General features: G+C 41.8%; 2 protein-coding genes across 2 annotated transcripts; both read right to left on the minus strand.

The window, feature by feature from the left end:
* Nucleotides 1-2248: 2248 nt before the first annotated feature.
* On the minus strand, nucleotides 2249-11928 carry tulp4b (TUB like protein 4b). The gene is made up of 15 exons (XM_070920679.1): nucleotides 11677-11928; nucleotides 11333-11461; nucleotides 10929-11090; nucleotides 10476-10656; nucleotides 10273-10413; nucleotides 10007-10173; nucleotides 9114-9338; nucleotides 8738-8972; nucleotides 7246-7381; nucleotides 6916-7066; nucleotides 6445-6538; nucleotides 6215-6358; nucleotides 5355-6064; nucleotides 2691-5261; nucleotides 2249-2365 (listed from the first exon to the last, which is right to left on the minus strand). The coding sequence occupies exons 1-15, from the start codon at nucleotides 11926-11928 to the stop codon at nucleotides 2249-2251; spliced, it is 5415 nt and encodes a 1804-aa protein (XP_070776780.1).
* A 2728-nt stretch (nucleotides 11929-14656) lies between these two features.
* myct1b (myc target 1b) lies at nucleotides 14657-16961 on the minus strand. Its single transcript, XM_070920899.1, has 2 exons — nucleotides 16869-16961; nucleotides 14657-15731 (listed from the first exon to the last, which is right to left on the minus strand). The coding sequence occupies exons 1-2, from the start codon at nucleotides 16921-16923 to the stop codon at nucleotides 15229-15231; spliced, it is 558 nt and encodes a 185-aa protein (XP_070777000.1). The 5' UTR covers nucleotides 16924-16961; the 3' UTR covers nucleotides 14657-15228.
* Nucleotides 16962-17024: the final 63 nt, after the last annotated feature.

A 17024-nucleotide genomic window follows, 5' to 3' on the forward strand; every position in this document is an offset into this window, starting at 1 on the left:
CATGACTACCACGTCAGCAAAGTCATTACAATATATATTTGTAAATTAAAAATAAGTTTAATTATTCATTATATTAACATCTAATATATATATTATAGTAATTTATTAATATAATTAAATGTTTGATTTTATATATAAATTACACAAAAATGTAAGTACTATGAACATTTTAGAGATATTTTCTAAAATGTATGAATACATTTTTCTATTTTATGTAATTTAAATTTTTATTGTTTTGCAGTAGTAAAACTACAGTACATCAATTGATCCTTTCATAACTGCATAACAAACAGGCTGAAGGAGGAAGCCTGTGGTGTGGTCTCCGGGCATAACTTTACATCAGAGAAGTGGAAGAGCCAAACTGGAAATGAAACATAACAACAAAAACATTTGGAACAATGTAGTTTTATTACATTTTGGCCAGCCTATAGGTCCATGTAAACCTATGGTCATATCATGTTTGTTTCCTTCACAAAATAAGAGAAAAAAATCAAGCAACCAACTATTCATTAGGCAGTATTGCTGATAACTGACACACACTGTCGCTCAAGTCTCTGAAGCTGCATTACTGTAAATGAAAAGCTCTTTAATGAAAACTCTAAACTAAAATGTTAGGTAGCCTCTCTCAAAATACTTTAATATACTTTAAAATAACCTTCCATTAGCAAATAACCAGACATGTCCAGACATTTCCACATTTGTTTCTTTATACATTAGCACCAAATCTACATGAACCTCACTCCTACTAACAGCTAAATATTCGTAACTTGTGAATATGTTGTATTTACTACCTTTGCAAGTTTATTATTCTCATTCTTTTTTTGTAACATCTAAAAACTCTTGGTACCATGTTAAAGCAAAGGTGAAGTACAAAATTACTGAAATTAGCAACATATACACACAATTTTCTAAGCATATAATGATGTTAAGTCATTTACTAAATACACAGTGCAAGCAGCTTTGTATTTTCTTTTGCAAGTACAACATCAGTTCTATGTAAGTAGCATTATTGCACACAAGCTCTATCTATCTAAAGCAGCACTGATTTCCAACGAGGCAAACTACTGAAGTAGTAGCATCATAAACACCCAACGAAAACAACACAGAGCCAACCAAGTTTGAGATTCACAAAGAGAATCTCAGTGTTTCTGCAAATTTTTGTTTGTGGGGATGGAATCATTTTCTACCATCTTCCCCTCTAACTTACTTTCAGCCAAAAGCATTTGGCACATAAACTTACTGTTGACCATTACTGACAATCGTAGAGGGGAGTTTTGGAAATGAAAAGTGTAAATTTACACATGAAAAAGTGGAGAATACATTGTCAGATCACAATGGCTCTGACTGAATAATGATTTGCAGTATTGTGGCCAAAAGAATATGATTTACTATGTTCATTGCACCACTTCATAGAAGTATCATGAATAGAAAATATACAAACTATGGTAAACTGTTCTCAACTCTTCACGTTGCAGTTACAGAATCAATATATTCTTCTATTGCATGTCCAGCAATTTGAACATAATGTAGAGGACATTCAACAAATAAAACTACAAGACTAAAAATCTATTAATTCCCTTGAACTAATGGGATTTAAATGAAGAATAAAGATACAAATAAAGGTATTGAAAAAACAATAACAATCAGTTTGATATTCATAATAAAGCCGTATAACCTATTTACTTAATAACTTAAAACTGAATTTAAATAGTGCAGTGTTTGTATCAGATATGGTATGGCTTTGTGAAAATGTATTTGCAATTTTGAATGCCACTGTACCTCACAATGTAGATATTTACTGTGTATATTATTCATTAGCATCACAAACATAAATAAAATATGTATTAATTTTAAATACATTGAATTAGCCATCATTTTAAGAGAGGGGAGATGTCTTTGGCACCACATGTGGCACTCAACCCCTGCTTTTTAAAATCCATCCATTTTTTTTACTTCACAAAATAACATTTGAATAATAAATAAAATCTTGACTACATTCAACATCTGAACTAGAAATGATGGAGTAACTGGTCTCCAGCCTCCATGACCACTGACCCAGACTGACTTTGCCTTCAACAGACTGATTGTAAATGATCTACATGTGCAAGGCCAACTTGTATATTAATCTATTCTTGAAAATAAGAATCACCACAACACTGACATTTTCCCAGCTATAGCCCCACAAGTTGGGCAGTAAGACCAGTGTGGCTTCTTTTGAATTCATCTACAACGGCACAGAATAACCTTTTCACTTTAGCCTTTGAGTCACATTGGCCAAGGCAACAGCAAATGCCTGCACTGCTGAGAAAGGATACTGGAAATCCAAGATATAGGCATTCCCATCAATTCGCCCAAACTGCATCACCTAAAAAAAAAAAACAGGAAGACGTTTCAGAAACATGTATTACCCAACATATCAACAATGTTTTATTGAATAATCTAGGGCTGCAACTAACATTACCGATTACATTCTCTTGGTTTTTATAAAATAGTAAAAAAAATGCAGAGCCCAAGCTGAGATATTTAACTTGCCATGTTTTCTCTAACAGAATATCAGAATACGTTCAAATAAGACAAAGAAAAGCACATTTGAAAATCTGAATATTTGGCATTTTTGCTCAAAAAGAGGGTAAAAAAATCTGTCAATGGACTAAAAGAGTAATTGACTAATTATTTCAGCTCTACATTACCTGTCTACCATCCAGCTCAATTTGAAAATTCTTTGCAGACTCCTGCGTTACTCGTCCTCCAAAATCAAGCTGGTAGACCTGGGTGGCTTCGTTCCACAATGGTTGTTTATTGGCCATGACATAGACAAATCCTTGGCTTCCCAAACTGCGATCCTCTCTTTCATTTGCCTTGCGGCACTTTATCTCCTCCAGCTCACTCGCCATACGCATGCTGCGCTTGTTCTTCCAGCTTTTCTTACTACTCTGGTTCTGGTTCATGAGCTCGTCGCCGCTAATAAACAGCTCCGGCTCACTCTCGGAGCTGTCCTGGAACTCATTTGCGGTCCTGCTCATCTTCTTGGTTTTATTGAGTTGCTCTCTCTGGCCCTTGGGCTTCTTCTTCTCTCTGCTGCCAAGCCTTGGGCTCGAAATGAGAGTGTTGAAGTCGGAGAGTGCGCGCCCTTCCTTTCTGGACTTGCCCTCGGAGACGGTGGGCATGTTGGCCTCCTCGGCTCTGCTGTCCAGTCTTTTGCGGCTCTTCTTGTTGAAGCGCTCCGACTCCTGTGGCACAGGGCTTTCATTCAGGGAAGATGGCTCTGGAAAGTTGTTGGCAGACTCTGCCAGATCCTCTGTGGCACTTTTGGATGGGGGTAGCTCAGTAGGTGGAGGAGGAGGGGGGAGAGGAGGGGGTGGAGGCGGCACAGTCGGAGGAGGTGGGGAGAGAATCGGCTTCTCTAAAATCTGGTGAGTTTTGGTAGGGAGGGGAGGTGCTGGAGGGTCTTGCATGGGAGGTGGACAGGGGTAAGGGTTCCAGGGGTGAAGGCTGACAGGGTGAAGCTGAAGTCCGGTACATGAGCTGGCTCCTGGATACATTGGAGGGAGAGGGCAGCAGGCCAAGTTAGCGAGATTTGGAGGATAGCCTGGCGGCAAGACCAAGTTGGGGTCCTGCTGAGCAAAAGGGACTGAAGCAACCATTTCACTTGGAGAGCACTGTGGTGGAGGGTTCTGTAAGGTCTGAAGTGGGGGACCACCGTGACCCACACCTGGAGGAAAAGGAGAGAGGGATATCTGGTAACCTGATGGAAAAGTAAGAGTGCCCGTGCTCTGACTAGTTGGAGGTTTAGTCGTGAGGACAAACGGTAGCCGAGTCATGTCCAAGTGCTGAGCTTGACCAATGATGAGTGGAGGCGGTTTATGAGGCCCAGGTGGAGGACCTAACATTGTTTGTTCGGGGGTGAGCCAGAACTCCTCAGTGGTGGAGGTGTCCCACTGGTAAGGCGGAGGGCGTTTAACTGTCAAACTGACATCGCCGAGAGTCAGCTGGCGTACCGATTTTTCAAGGTGACACTGCTGATTTAAAGTCTCATCTTCAGTAAAGGCAGAGTTAACGTACACCGTTCTGTCCCTGCTGTTATCAACAGCACCCAGCAGACTGTAAGATGACTGAGAGGTCAGAGGTGAGGTTCCTTTGGAGTGCACAATAATGGTACTGTGATGTGCTCCTTTCCCTGGTGGGAAGTCCTGCCTCACCACTGTGCCACCTGCAATTCCGCTACTTGTAGTTCCACCACCACTAACACTGACACTGGTGCTGCTGCTGTTACTGCTGCACTGTGTGCATGTGTACAATGCAGTGGGCACCCTCTGCTGGTAGGTAAGTGCTAGTGCACTATTCATTTTAGCCTTTGTGGGAAGGGTTCTTGAGCTTTCCATCATCTGTGGCACTTTAAGTCCCACGTCCCTGCCGTCACGCCGTAGAGTGGCATGAATCAGACTGCTATCAATTCTCTGGGGAGGAGGAAGTGTAGCAGTCACTTGATTGGCAGGATCAGGGTAAGGAGGAGGGTCTCCACTAGGTATTGAGTAGCGAGGGACAGAGAGGCGACTCAATGTTGCTGAGCTGTAGGGAAGCTGAATTTTTTTACTCTCAGAGGAAGTGACTTTGAGCGTGGCCGAGCCATGGACAGCATACGCATTTTGGTTGCGAATGAGGCGCCTGCGTGGCCGACAAACCTCCTCCACATTGCCACTGCTGTCAAAGGTTGTGATCCTTTCATATCCCAGAGGTGTGGGGTACTGTATGGTGACAGGGTGGAGCAAAAATTCATCCTTCTTCAGGCAGGGGTCTGTCGCCAGGACATTTGGGCTGTCACAGTTTGTGACAAGAGTTTGAGGCGTAGCGGCGGCTGTAGCTGCCGCTGCAGACACTACAGTGCCTGGGTATGGAGGAGGAGGATTCACCTTCCTCATCTGAATCTCCACAGTCCCATCCGTGTCACTGAAGGGAGGTAAAATCCGTGGCAGACTTGGCTTAAGAGTGTGTCCATGCTCCCCCCTGTCGAGCCCAGGCTCAGTGGTAGGAGGAGCAATCTGAGGCAGAAGATGAAGCCGTTGTAAGGAAATAGTTGGATAGCCAGTCGGAGGAGGGGGCAGCGACATCTGCATCTTCAGCTGCTGCTGCATTTGGTGGTGCTGCCACTGCATCTGTTGATGCTGCTGCTGGATCTGCTGGTGCTGCTGCTGGAGCTGCTGCTGCTGCTGCCTCATCTCCTGGATCTGTTGCCTGATTTGCTGCTGCTGCTGTTGCATCTGCTGCTGCTGCTGCTGCATCTGTTCGTGCTGCAGCTGCATCTGCTGTTGCTGCTGCTGGATTTGATGTTGGTGCTGAAGTTGTTGGGGTGTCACTTGCTGTTGATTTTTTTGTATTTGTTGGTGTTGCTGAACCTGGTGTTGATGTTGTTGCTGCTGTTGATGTAGCGTCTGCTGCTGGTGGTGCAGTTGCTGTAGCTGTTGATGTTGTTGCTGTAATTGCTGTTGTTGCTGCTGTAATTGCTGTTGCTGTTGTTGTTGTGATTGGGATGGATGATGGTGTTGCTGCTGCTGTTGTTGCTGCTGCTGCTGCTGCTGCTGCTGCTGCTGTTGCTGATGATGATGCATTTTCTGCTGCTGCTGTGTCTGCATCTGTTGTGACTGTTTGGACTGCTGTTGGCGAGGCTGCTGTGGATGAGACCGCTGCGGGTGAGGCTGCGGTGGGAGATGGTGAGGTGGAGGTGGGGGAGGAAGAGTACCAGGAAGAAGAGGACCCATCTCCAGCCCATTGAAGATCACCTGACCAGGGTTTGAGTATCTAGTTGGCACTGGGTACGGTGTTGCAACTGCATCCTGCCCATGATCAGTGACAGGGACTGAAGCTGCTGCCGCTGCAGCTGCAGCTGCTGCAGTGGCTGTAGGGTTGGTAAGGACATCAAGCTGAATATTCTGATTGGCCAGAAGAGACTGAACAAGGCCGATGCTCTGAGTTGGAGACATGGCCTGAGCCGGGCTGTGGATGGGAGCGATGGGAATGTTGACTGTACAGGGAGGATTGTCTCCTGCCACTCCAGATGGCCCCATCACTTCATAAAAAACACAGAGGACAACTGTATAAGTGACTTTTACAATTCAAACATAATTTACATAAAACATACAATTTACACTCTACAGTAATATAATAAAATTTTCATAAGCTTCTGAACTGAGAATATTGTGCTTTTATTCATTCCCACCTGGTAAGTCATCCTCATCCTCACTGAACACATTGGGGTTAAACACAGGCAGGCTCATGAAGTCATGAGAAATCTTTCGCACTTCTGGAAGGTAGATCGTCATCTGTCTCGGTTGCAGATGAAGCAAACTTGTCTTATAGATGACTGAAACAAAGAAGAAAGTTATGGCGATTGTTAAATTCATCAGAACGGTCAACGTGATGTGTACGTGTGATGTTCAAGACATTTACCTGCACCAAGGTTGGCAGGGAGAAAAGAAGCAAGTCCAACAATTTTGAATTTTGTCCCCCAAATGTTGGATGTGACTTGAGCAAGGTAGTTGTGCTGTGAAGCAGAAGACATGGAAATAAAAATGAGAATTATCAGAGTGAAATGAACTAAATCAGGAGTTGACATGAGTGTGATATATCAGGTAGTAAGAAAATGGTATCAACAAAATAAAATCATCTGTTTTTTATCTTGACGTTAAAAAGTAACAAATAGCCGAACATTTTAGGTAAGAGAATAATTTATTTATCATTTTTATTCCAGATTCACCATTTAAAAGCCTTTTGTGACACTACGATTACTTATTAGCACTTCTACATTATAATTTTATTGTGAAAATGTTGATTATTTTGACACATAAGACAGAATACTAAAGCAGGTACAGTATCATTAGCAGATCATGCAGATTAAACAGACTTTCTGGCACATCATACCTCTGTGATCCCATCCATAGAAAACTCTCGACGTGTCAGACTGGGAGACCGAACTGGAGGCTTCTTTGTTGGTAACCGTGGCGACCGCTGGCCTTCCTGATGGGCACGTGAAAGCTTGGGAGATTTTCTCGACTCCATGTTCATCCTTTGACACAAAGTGGTACATTTTCAACAACCTGTTCCTTTGAAATATGATATTTTCAATTTACGTTACAGTAATGTAGCATGGTGAAACAAATGCTATTAAAAAATATCTACAAATGCTCTGTGGTTCAGGCCTGTGTAATGTGTAAAAAACAAGAGTTCATTTATGTAATTTCTGAGTTGTCCAGTTTGGGTGACCTGTTTCCTCGGGATAACTTTGGTGACTTCTTCCCAACCCACTCATCGCTCAACTCAATGTCACTGGAGTCAGAGCAGTTACAGCTGTCAGTGTATGAGATCATGGGATTCACACACACCTCCTCTGGAAACAAAAACAAAAAACAACACAAATCAGAAAAGGTGAGTTTGAACTGAGTCGTCATACATACTAACATGGCTTTAAACTACCCCTGCGTAAAGAGCATTATTAAAAGCAAGTAAACTGTTTGGACCACAGGCCAATTGCAACCCTAGTGCAGCCAGGTCATGGTACAGGCTATTCCTGTATCATGTTACATCAGAGAAGAGCAGTCATCACCAGGGTCTGCATTTGTTCTTTCTCAAGGTGAATGATGCTTTTTTTAAATGGAGTACTAGTTTAAAGAGATGAACAAGTGCAGATTTAATTTCAATATGACAAGGAAACAAGATTTCTGGCCTTTGGGCAGGTCTGCTACTATTAGCAGCAGTAGACTAGTGTCTTGAGTCTACTTGTTTTTCCTCATAAGTAGTTTTTCCTTCAGCTTTACTCAGTATTTCAAGCTCATAATTAATTTCACTTCTTTTAAAGAACATTTTTAGAAATATGCTTAGTCACTTTCTTGCCAATAGTTAGAGGGGAAGATCTCATGTCTGTCTGTTAAATAAAAGACAACAGCTAGGGCCGATTAGCTTAGCCTAGCATAAAGACTGGAAGCAGGGGGAAACAGCTAGCCTGGGTCTGACTAAAATTAAATACACAGTGAAATATAAAATACATTTTCCAAGTTATAATCCTGTTTCCCTGTGTAAATTGTTTGGTTATCTCTTGGTGTCTGTCAAACACATTTTTTTTTTGTATTTATACATTGAAATCCCTGTCTTGTTGTCATGGCGACTCCAGGAAGTCACTGGCCAAGAAACAGATCCAGCACACAAACCCCCCATAAAACCATAACTTGTCATCTTTAAATTTCTGTAAAAACTTTAATTTGTGTCCAGATCAAACAAGTCAGAGATTTTGGTAGGTGATGTTTTTTTTTCTACTTTTTAACAAAGCCAAGTGAGCTGTTTCCATTTGCTTCCAGTCATCATGCTAAGCTAAGCTAACCGTCTCCTGCCTCTAGCCTCATTTTTATCCTTTCAGACATGTGAGTGGTATCAATCTTCTCATCAAACTCTCAGCAAAAGAGCAAATAAGTATGTTTCCCAAAATGTCAAACGATTCCTTTAACTAGTCAGTTAACCCAATTTACATTATTTTCTCACCACGCAGATAGTTTTAGCTTTGTGAGCTGTGGTCTTGAGATATACGCCTCTGAAACTTCTGCCACCCCACCAATACAGGAAGTAATGGAGTGTAATTTGTGGTTACTCTGAATAATTCACAGATCTCCCTGTAAACACTTCACTGTAACTACTGTCTACCAAAGAAATAGTCCCTATGAAAAGTATAAGGCCCTGTAAGGTTTAAACCCACCTGCTTTGCTGTCTGTTTTTGGATCCATAATAACAAACTCGGGCCGTAATTTACTGATGCGCCTTCCTTTGAGAATAGGCACCAGTCCTCCTAAATATTCTAGGTAGAGAGTGTAGCAGGGTCCACCCGCCTCAGGGCTGTCCTCTGCTCGCTTCATGGTGCAGTGGAGCCTCTCATTCCCAGCTGTGGGATAGCTGACAAAGTCACGGATGTTGTTGGGGTCAGGGATTGGGGGCTGGAACAAAGAGAGGAAAGAGCTGTAGGATTGCTGGACACTCAAATGAAAACATGTCTCAGTCAGCAGTTTTGCATTATCACAGCCTAAGAAGCCGTCTACGAATGTTACCACACAGCAATTACTCAGACGTCAACGCACCTTGATGGTGGGTATGAAAGCAGTGGTGACATAAGAGCAGAGCAGCGAGGGCATGTTCAGTTTCCCCACATCCTTCTCCTCTCGCAGGGCGCTGGCGATGCCCTGCTGGCATAGAAGTTGGAGGCTGGCCACCCGGTGCTCCACACGCACCACATACAGCGCTGGTCCACAAGCAAGGAACAGACGAGAGTCTCTGTGACCCCAACAGATGGTGGTGATGGGTCTCTGAAAAACAATTATTCACAAAAAAATAATTCCTACAGTAAATAACAATCAACATTCATGGCACTCGTACAGACTGCTCACATGGACTTAGTGCATCTATTCATCATCACATTTCTTATATTACTGATCTGCTGTTAATCTTCAATCTGTCATTATTTACCCTTTATATTCAAGCTCTTGATGCTTGAAATGCTTTTGATTTGAAAAGCGCAATAGAAATAAAGTATAAAATGAATACATAAATCACAAATTAATGAACTGACACATCAACTACTCCTGAATCTACTGAGGCGCACCTCTTTGACTCAGCAAAATTGCTTCAAATAAAGCTTGAAAAAATATTTTAGAAAAGGCCAACATTTGAAGGATATTTTTGGCATTGGCACACACTTCAATACAAGTGTATTTTAAGTACGGGAGAACCAAGCCTCTTACACTGACAGTGTTAAAGCCGTACTGGGGCTGAGCAATATAATAGAAGATAAACGATACATGTATCATCTATTTTTTGTAGTCACACTACAATTCAATACACATTTAATATCAACTCGTGAAATGAATAGATCATTTTAATGCTTAAACAGATATCAGAAGTCTTACGGTTATTATAATATTTATTTGACTCCATATTGCCGAGCAAAGCATCTACTATTTATAAAAGGACTAACCTGTGCCGGTGTTTCCAAGGTGTAGATGTGTTCTCCTTGGACATTATAGAACTTAACAAGGGCGTTCCTCATGATGGACGAGCAGGCAGAGTCGCCAGGGAGCCCGTGTCTCTCCATGCCGGCCACAGCCAGCAGGTCTCCCTGGGAGCACCACTGGGCCTCAACATCTGTGGAGCAAAGGAGTACAAAGTGTTATGGGTCATATACGATCAACGCAGTTCATGAGCATGCTTGTAAATGTCACAGTGAAACATGGATTTTTATACCTTTCAGCCCTGAGCGAATTACGGCAGGAGAGAGGTCATCATAGTTGTTCATTAAACTGATATCTCCTGATAAGAAGGTGACGGTCAACAAAGGCTTGACTCTCCGCACTTGGAGGATCAAAAGAAAAGTAAGTACATTAGCTTTCCAAAGCCAGCGTAAGGTAGCAAGCTGCCATGTGAGCAGTGGGGCAACGTGTTTGTACCTAAAGGCAGAATATTGTCATCAGAGTCGGTGTCGCTCTCTGTGCTGTCCTCGACCAGGAAATCAGGGCAGTTCCAGGACATGCTCACGATCCCATCAGACTCGTGTAAGAGAACATGGGCAAGCATTCGTCCGTGACAGTCCATCACTATCACCTGACCATCTGCTGTACCAAACAAGACCTGAGGGGGCATTGTACATTAAACTTTAATGGATGACATGATGAAAATGCTCTGGAGCATCAAATACTTGGCCGAAAAGTACTGCAGAAAAAGGCCATGAGTCGTTTCATCTTGTGTTTGAGGACAGCATTCGAAGCAAGGGGAAAATACTGCACCCTGGATTTAATTTTTCTTTTTAAAGAGAACTTTTTTTTTTTATGTTTTATGACATAAAGAAACGTTAAATAATACAAAAAGAGTCATTCATATACACTCAAACAGACAATGTGTACCTGTTGATCATCAGGTGTCCAGATGCCACAGGTGATTTGACTCTCCAGGTTAATCTCGGAGGACCAGTGTCTTTGTCCGCTGACCGAGCCAACTAACACAAAGCCGTCCCTGTACGCGATGAGGGCTTGAGTGCCATCATGTGACCAAGTGAAGTCACTCACCTTGAGGAAAGAATGTATGTATGTATACAGGACATAAGTAAATATATAAGTCTTTGTCCAATCTGAGGTTGTTTTTATGTGTCATCAATGGCATTACAGCTCTATACAGGCCTTATATAATGTGTTAGTATATATACCAGGATAATATATCGTAAGTGAATGTGTCTTTGCACTAGTACAAGCAACGACAAGGTCATTTTCTTTAGTCAGTCTTTAGGTGACAGCAGAAAAGAAATGTTTACCTGGGCTCCTCTGTCATTCACTAACTCTACAGACCATCTTCCTTCATACTGGATCCAAACAAAAATACCTCCTTCCATATCACAGGTGGCCAGCTTTTGAAAGGGTTCATTCCAACGCACCAAGACAACCTGCAAAAGCCCAAAAAACACTGTTACTATTTTTTGCAAATGCAGGTGGCCTTCTGCACAGAGGAACATTCATGATTAATACACAGTGTGACCACAAAGCTAAAAAAGGATTTTAGGCTGCAGTTGGAAGGAAAGCCAGCATATACCTCTGTGGAATTTCAATAAAAACATATCGCAAAAATAAAAAGACAGTGATATTGCTAGTCAAGACACACCTCGCTGTTGTGTCCTCGCAGGTTAAAATTGATTCTCTGAGGCGTAGTTCTGTCCCTCCTGCAGTGACTCGATGTAAACGTCACACCAACAACTCCTCTTCCGTTCCCTGTGGCGAGCCAGCCCTCCTCATAGTACCGTCTCCGGCACACCGGCTTGTCCTTTTCGCTCTTGGGGACCCTGCCTTTCCACGAGAGGCAGAGGATGTTGGAGTCGCTGCAGAGGATGGGACCATGTTCCACGGCAGCCAACATCCCTACTGTGTGACCAGGCTGGTAGGTAAAGCAGAGGAAGAGACAAGTTGAAGCTGCAATATAAAACTTTTTTGGACCAGATTCAGTGTACATTATAAGTCTGTGTTTACTCTTGACCCTGGAAACGCTCACTTCTCACTTCTTGGGCCTTGTGGTGACTCCATCTGCTGAGGAAGAAGAAGCCTCAGCCACTAAATAAACCTTGTGGTAAGATTATTCTGCAAATGACTGTTTCCAAGGTCAAGAATGAACTTTCAATCTCAATCTTTAAGACAATGTGGATGAGAAAAATGGAAATTTCAACATCTAACTATGATACGACTGAAAGGTCCAGAACAGCCACTAAATGGACCTTGCGGTGAGATTGTTCTGTCTAACAAATGTGTCTCAAACTAGTGACTATAACAAGGAGCTCAAGCACTCTTTGTTTGAGATATTCCATCCAAACGTGTCTCATTTGAGTGAGCAGAGCTTGCAAACGGTGACTAAACGTACCCTTAAAACCAGTAAAATCACCATGGCTGCTGCTCATCGTGTCCTAGCTGTTGTCCTATTATTCACTGTCTATGGAGCAGCTCCAGGATTTGTCTGTAAGATGACATCATCACTACAGTCTGTCTATTTTTTTTTACAGATTCACAAATTATTGAAATATGTCAATTCTATTTTAGTGCAGATTTTCGCCTTAACAAAATATTTGCAGCATTTTAATGTCTGTTGAAATACTGTTTCCTCAGCACTGGTTTCGTTCGTTTAGATTGGTTATATCTTAGACTGAGTGCAACCATGTCCAATCAACTGACACTGTCTGAAGACAAAATGTCCTAAACGGCTCACATGAAGTAGAAAAGGCTAATGTTCCCATTAAAAACATCCACTACCGCTTTGCCTTTTAATTTAGCTTTCTGGTTGTTAAAGTCATCTTATTGCAGTGTCTGACGCATATTCTCCTTTTTCTTGTTTCATCACTTTATTGAACTACATTATGTTTATACTGAGTAAGATAGTCGAACCCATGACTCCATGTTTTTGGCTGCACAATTCATTACAATATCTGACTGACTTTGTATGTTTGGAAACTTTATTACCTCCTCTACAATTTAAAATCAAGTTCTGTGGGTCTGAATACTGTTTGGCTGCACAGAATGAGTTTATACGGCCCACTATCAAGCAGAGTGCATGATATGTGATACTATTTTATAAAACGGCCAAGTAAGCTGTAAAATCCAACATACCTCATAGTTCCTGGGCATGTTGAGTCAAAATTCCTCCATTGAAGGTGTCCATATTTCCAATCAGATGGTGCACTGAAGGGTAATGGCTGCTCTGCTCTTTGTACTTACACTAATATCTACGGGGAAGTAAAATGCATCATACAGCCAGATGTTGTCCAGCTCTATGTTCATTTAAATCAAGCAGCCCTGCACTTGATGTGTGGCTCCTTTGATGACAGTGGCCCACCCCATGTCTTCCTGATGTGGCTCTGGAGAGTTGTGTAATCCTGTTGCAATGAAGAAAAAAGAAAGACGAATAATAATTAAAAAACCCCAAAAAACATTACCTTCCTCAACAAGTAAGGTAATCTAAGAGAAGGAGAAAAGTGGCTCTTGCTTAAAATAGCCGCGTTGTCATTCAGTGTATCAACCTTGAAATTCAGTTTTTCCTCAGTCTCTATGCAACAGCAACACTGCATTGGAGATCCGTGCACTCGCTGTCTCCATGGGTACTGATACTGTCCGTTCTTCCTATTTTACGTCAAACACCAGAGCAGCCAGGCGAGGACGTGAACTCCTATATTCCAATTTCTACATGAAAACCACCATTAATCTAATCTAATGCAGTTAATAGGAATAAAATAGTTAAAATATCAATCAAACAGCGGTTAAAAATCAATAATTTGACTCTTGCTTTGAAGACCGTACATTCACAGCATCCAATAAAAGTCGAAGTAAACGAGTCATCATCTCCTCATCTGTAAAGGTCTCTCACCACATTACACATTACCTCAATTTCATTTCTCATTCAAAGGCGTCTTGTATCTGACCGCATGCAGCAGTCCGAACAGGACAACGCTGACGAGACCAACGAGCTGCGGCGGAAAATAAAGTGATTTCATCAAAGAGGTTATATGGGCACACATTATGCAGTTGTACGTACCTGACAGCGCTTAAACAACGTTAATCCAGAGGCAGAGGCAGGGTCGGTGTACAGTGCGGTCGTGTTGCCATGCACTGTTCTGCTGGCAGCTGGCGCACTTTGGGGTTGTGGCTTTAAAACGGGTTGCCATGAGGCAGGTAGCACGGAAAATGGACCCCGAACTTCAATTCCAGTTAAAACGAAAGTACCAACACACCTAATAATCTAGTCAAGAGTCACTAAAGGTGAGTATGTGCAGTTGAACCAAATTTTAATACATACTGATATGCAGTCTGGCCCACAAGCTACGATAATCACTACTAGACCTATTGTTGCGCCTCAAAAGGGGGCTTCTTTCATAATGGCAACCTCACACGGCGCGCCCCATCTTTGTAACGTAAGTTGAAGTGACATTCTTGACACAAGACCTTGATGTGATGAATGTGCTGGTCCTTCCTGCCACATTATTAAGTGTTATTAATTAGGTAACTGGTGTCACCATAACTTAGCCGCCTATGGTGACACTAGTTAGATTCACTAACTTTAAAGATATAAACTGATTTCTATTTGCACAAAAGCACAAGCACTGGAATCAAATCATCATTAAATCTTTATTGTGATAATATAACTATCTAGCACACAGTGTTTCCCTCATCTTCACGTGATCAGAGTTACATACCCTCAGACCCTCTTTACCACCAGTGTCTCTCAACTGGTGGACTACATCATGGGTCATGAAATGCTCTGCAATGGCCACAAACAACTATATTACAACTGCAATGATTGGGATTGTTAGGATTTGCTCCTTGTGTCTATTTCATATCATTGTAAATTGAATATTTATTTATTGAATATTTTTGAGTTTGGGACAAAACAAGACATTTGAAGAAGTCACCTTGGCCTCTGGGAAACTGTGGTGGGCATTTTCCGTTATGTTGTGACATTCTATAGATAAAACAACCAATCGATTAATGGAGAACCTAACATGCAAATTAATCGATTGTGCAAACCATCGTTAGTTGCACCCCTAATCTATGTCTCATAATATAATACTGATCTTATTCAGTTAAGGACACACTGCTTTAAACACTGTTCCGTACAAAGAGCAGAACAGAGCAGCCAGAAAGTTCTGTGAGTGTTCTCCTTTTTCAGTTCTTGTTGCATTTATGTGCAAGTCTCTTCAAAGGCATGGAGGACACTGTCGTATGCAGGAGGGGGAGTCTGTGAGGGCAGGAATCCTTTAAGTCCGTTGTTGCCCAACCAGAATGAATGTCTCTTGTTTGCCACAAGAGATGCTGAATCCGAAGAGTTTGAAGCTGCCGTGTCCTCAGGCATGGAGACCTGAGTGTCCTCTCCCATCTCCAGGCCTGGCCTGCTTCTCTTGGGCAGTGGGCGAAAGGTGGAGGTCTCAACGCCGGGCTTGCTCCCCAGAGGGCCCACAGGCTCCAGAGAGGGCTGTCTGTAGACGTTCAGGAAAGTACTTCTGTAAAGGCCCAGCTGGTTTCTCATGGCGTTGTCTTTTTGTGAAGTGCCAGATCTCTTTTTGGAGCGCCTGGTGATCCTGGCGGTGGCCTGGCGCCTGGACGCCCAGGTCAACAGAACGTAGACCAAAGCACCCAGCAGCAGGCCCACAAGAATAGATAAACAGAAGGCTAGAATCATATCGCCTGGAAAGGAAAAAATCAATGCAGAGTGTCAGAAAAGGGGAAGTAGAGAGGGATCAAAATAATGCCTGGAAATGTTTAGTAGAATGTGAGGCAGGATGCATTGTGTTGATCTAAAAATGGGGACGATTATATCCCCAGATGGATGTTTCAGCTGCATTTCAAGTTAGAAACAGAATCTTATTAGCACAGACAAGGAGCAGTTGCATAAAGTACATCTCCTATGTGCCAGATTTGTTTCAAGAAATGTTCTTTCTTATTGATTTGCTATTGCTGGACACTGCTATACTGAGCACCATGTTATATAAAATCTTACATCATTCCTGCGTGTGGGTTCACTGTCTATGTAGCATCATTGTGTTGAAGCACAAACTAACCATATCATTGGCATGAAAATAACAACTCAACAATTGTCACGTTCTTCCTGAAATGATGGTGTTCAGGACTGTGAATAGATATTGATGGCAAAAGTTTCCTGACTTCTCACGAAAAGTTGTTATATGCGCCTTTCCACAACAAGGCAGTCCAAAGTGCTTTATGTAAGACATAAGACAACAAACAAGACATGTATGAATAGGATTTTAAAAGAATAAAATTAAGTATAAAATTAAAAAAAAATAAGCTTTATGGAATAAAACAGAAGAAACAGAGGGAGGACATTTCACAGAGCAAAGACAGATATAAATAAATAGCCTCAAATTAAACTTAATAAAAGAAAGTGGAAAACAGGAAGGTTGTAAGTTGCAATTTAAAAGAACTGAGAGTTATTTTCTGGAAATTTGTTCCAAATATGTGGTGGAAACTAACTGTTTTGACGTTTGGATAATAATAGCCGACCTGAGTGGTCTGTATAGTATATTTTTTTATTTTAATTTTATATATTTTGGCCCTATTGAATGCATTAATCAGAGGTCATTTGTCAATTTTCCAAATGCAGAGACATCAGCCTGAAGATAATGTGTTTTTCAGTCGTCCTAAGAAAGCCACTTTCAGAGATGAAACTGATTTTTATGTGAAAATACAATTTGTTGAATCAATTGAAGAAACTATCACATCTGCCTTTTACAATACAACACGCTACTCTTTCGTAGGAGCTTTGGGAAATAGATCTTCACAAGAAACAAATACAGACACACTCACCAAGATTAAATGATTTTAGCAACTCCAAAAAGGGATGTGTTTCATTATGTGCCATGGTTCCACCATAAGCTGGTGTTTGATTCCACACTGACTCCGAGCAGACAGACGAACACTAAGCTTTTTCCAAGACAGGCTTTTTGCCCCCCCCCACAGTGT

The sequence above is a fragment of the Enoplosus armatus genome, chromosome 15 (assembly GCF_043641665.1).
Source record: "Enoplosus armatus isolate fEnoArm2 chromosome 15, fEnoArm2.hap1, whole genome shotgun sequence".
NCBI lineage: Eukaryota > Metazoa > Chordata > Actinopteri > Centrarchiformes > Enoplosidae > Enoplosus > Enoplosus armatus.

What these genes read in the sequence shown, in the direction of transcription:
- myct1b (XM_070920899.1), bottom strand. Translation starts at nt 16,923, where the DNA reads ATGGCACATAATGAAACACATCCCTTTTTGGAGTTGCTAAAATCATTT. An exon ending in GCTAAAATCATTTAATCTTG is followed by an intron (nt 15,732 to 16,868) that starts GTGAGTGTGTCT and finishes TTTCCTTTCCAG; the next exon opens with GCGATATGATTCTAGCCTTC.
- tulp4b (XM_070920679.1), bottom strand. Translation starts at nt 11,928, where the DNA reads ATGTTGGCTGCCGTGGAACATGGTCCCATCCTCTGCAGCGACTCCAAC. An exon ending in TGAATGACAGAGGAGCCCAG is followed by an intron (nt 11,091 to 11,332) that starts GTAAACATTTCT and finishes TCTTTCCTCAAG; the next exon opens with GTGAGTGACTTCACTTGGTC. An exon ending in AATTCGCTCAGGGCTGAAAG is followed by an intron (nt 10,174 to 10,272) that starts GTATAAAAATCC and finishes TTTGCTCCACAG; the next exon opens with ATGTTGAGGCCCAGTGGTGC.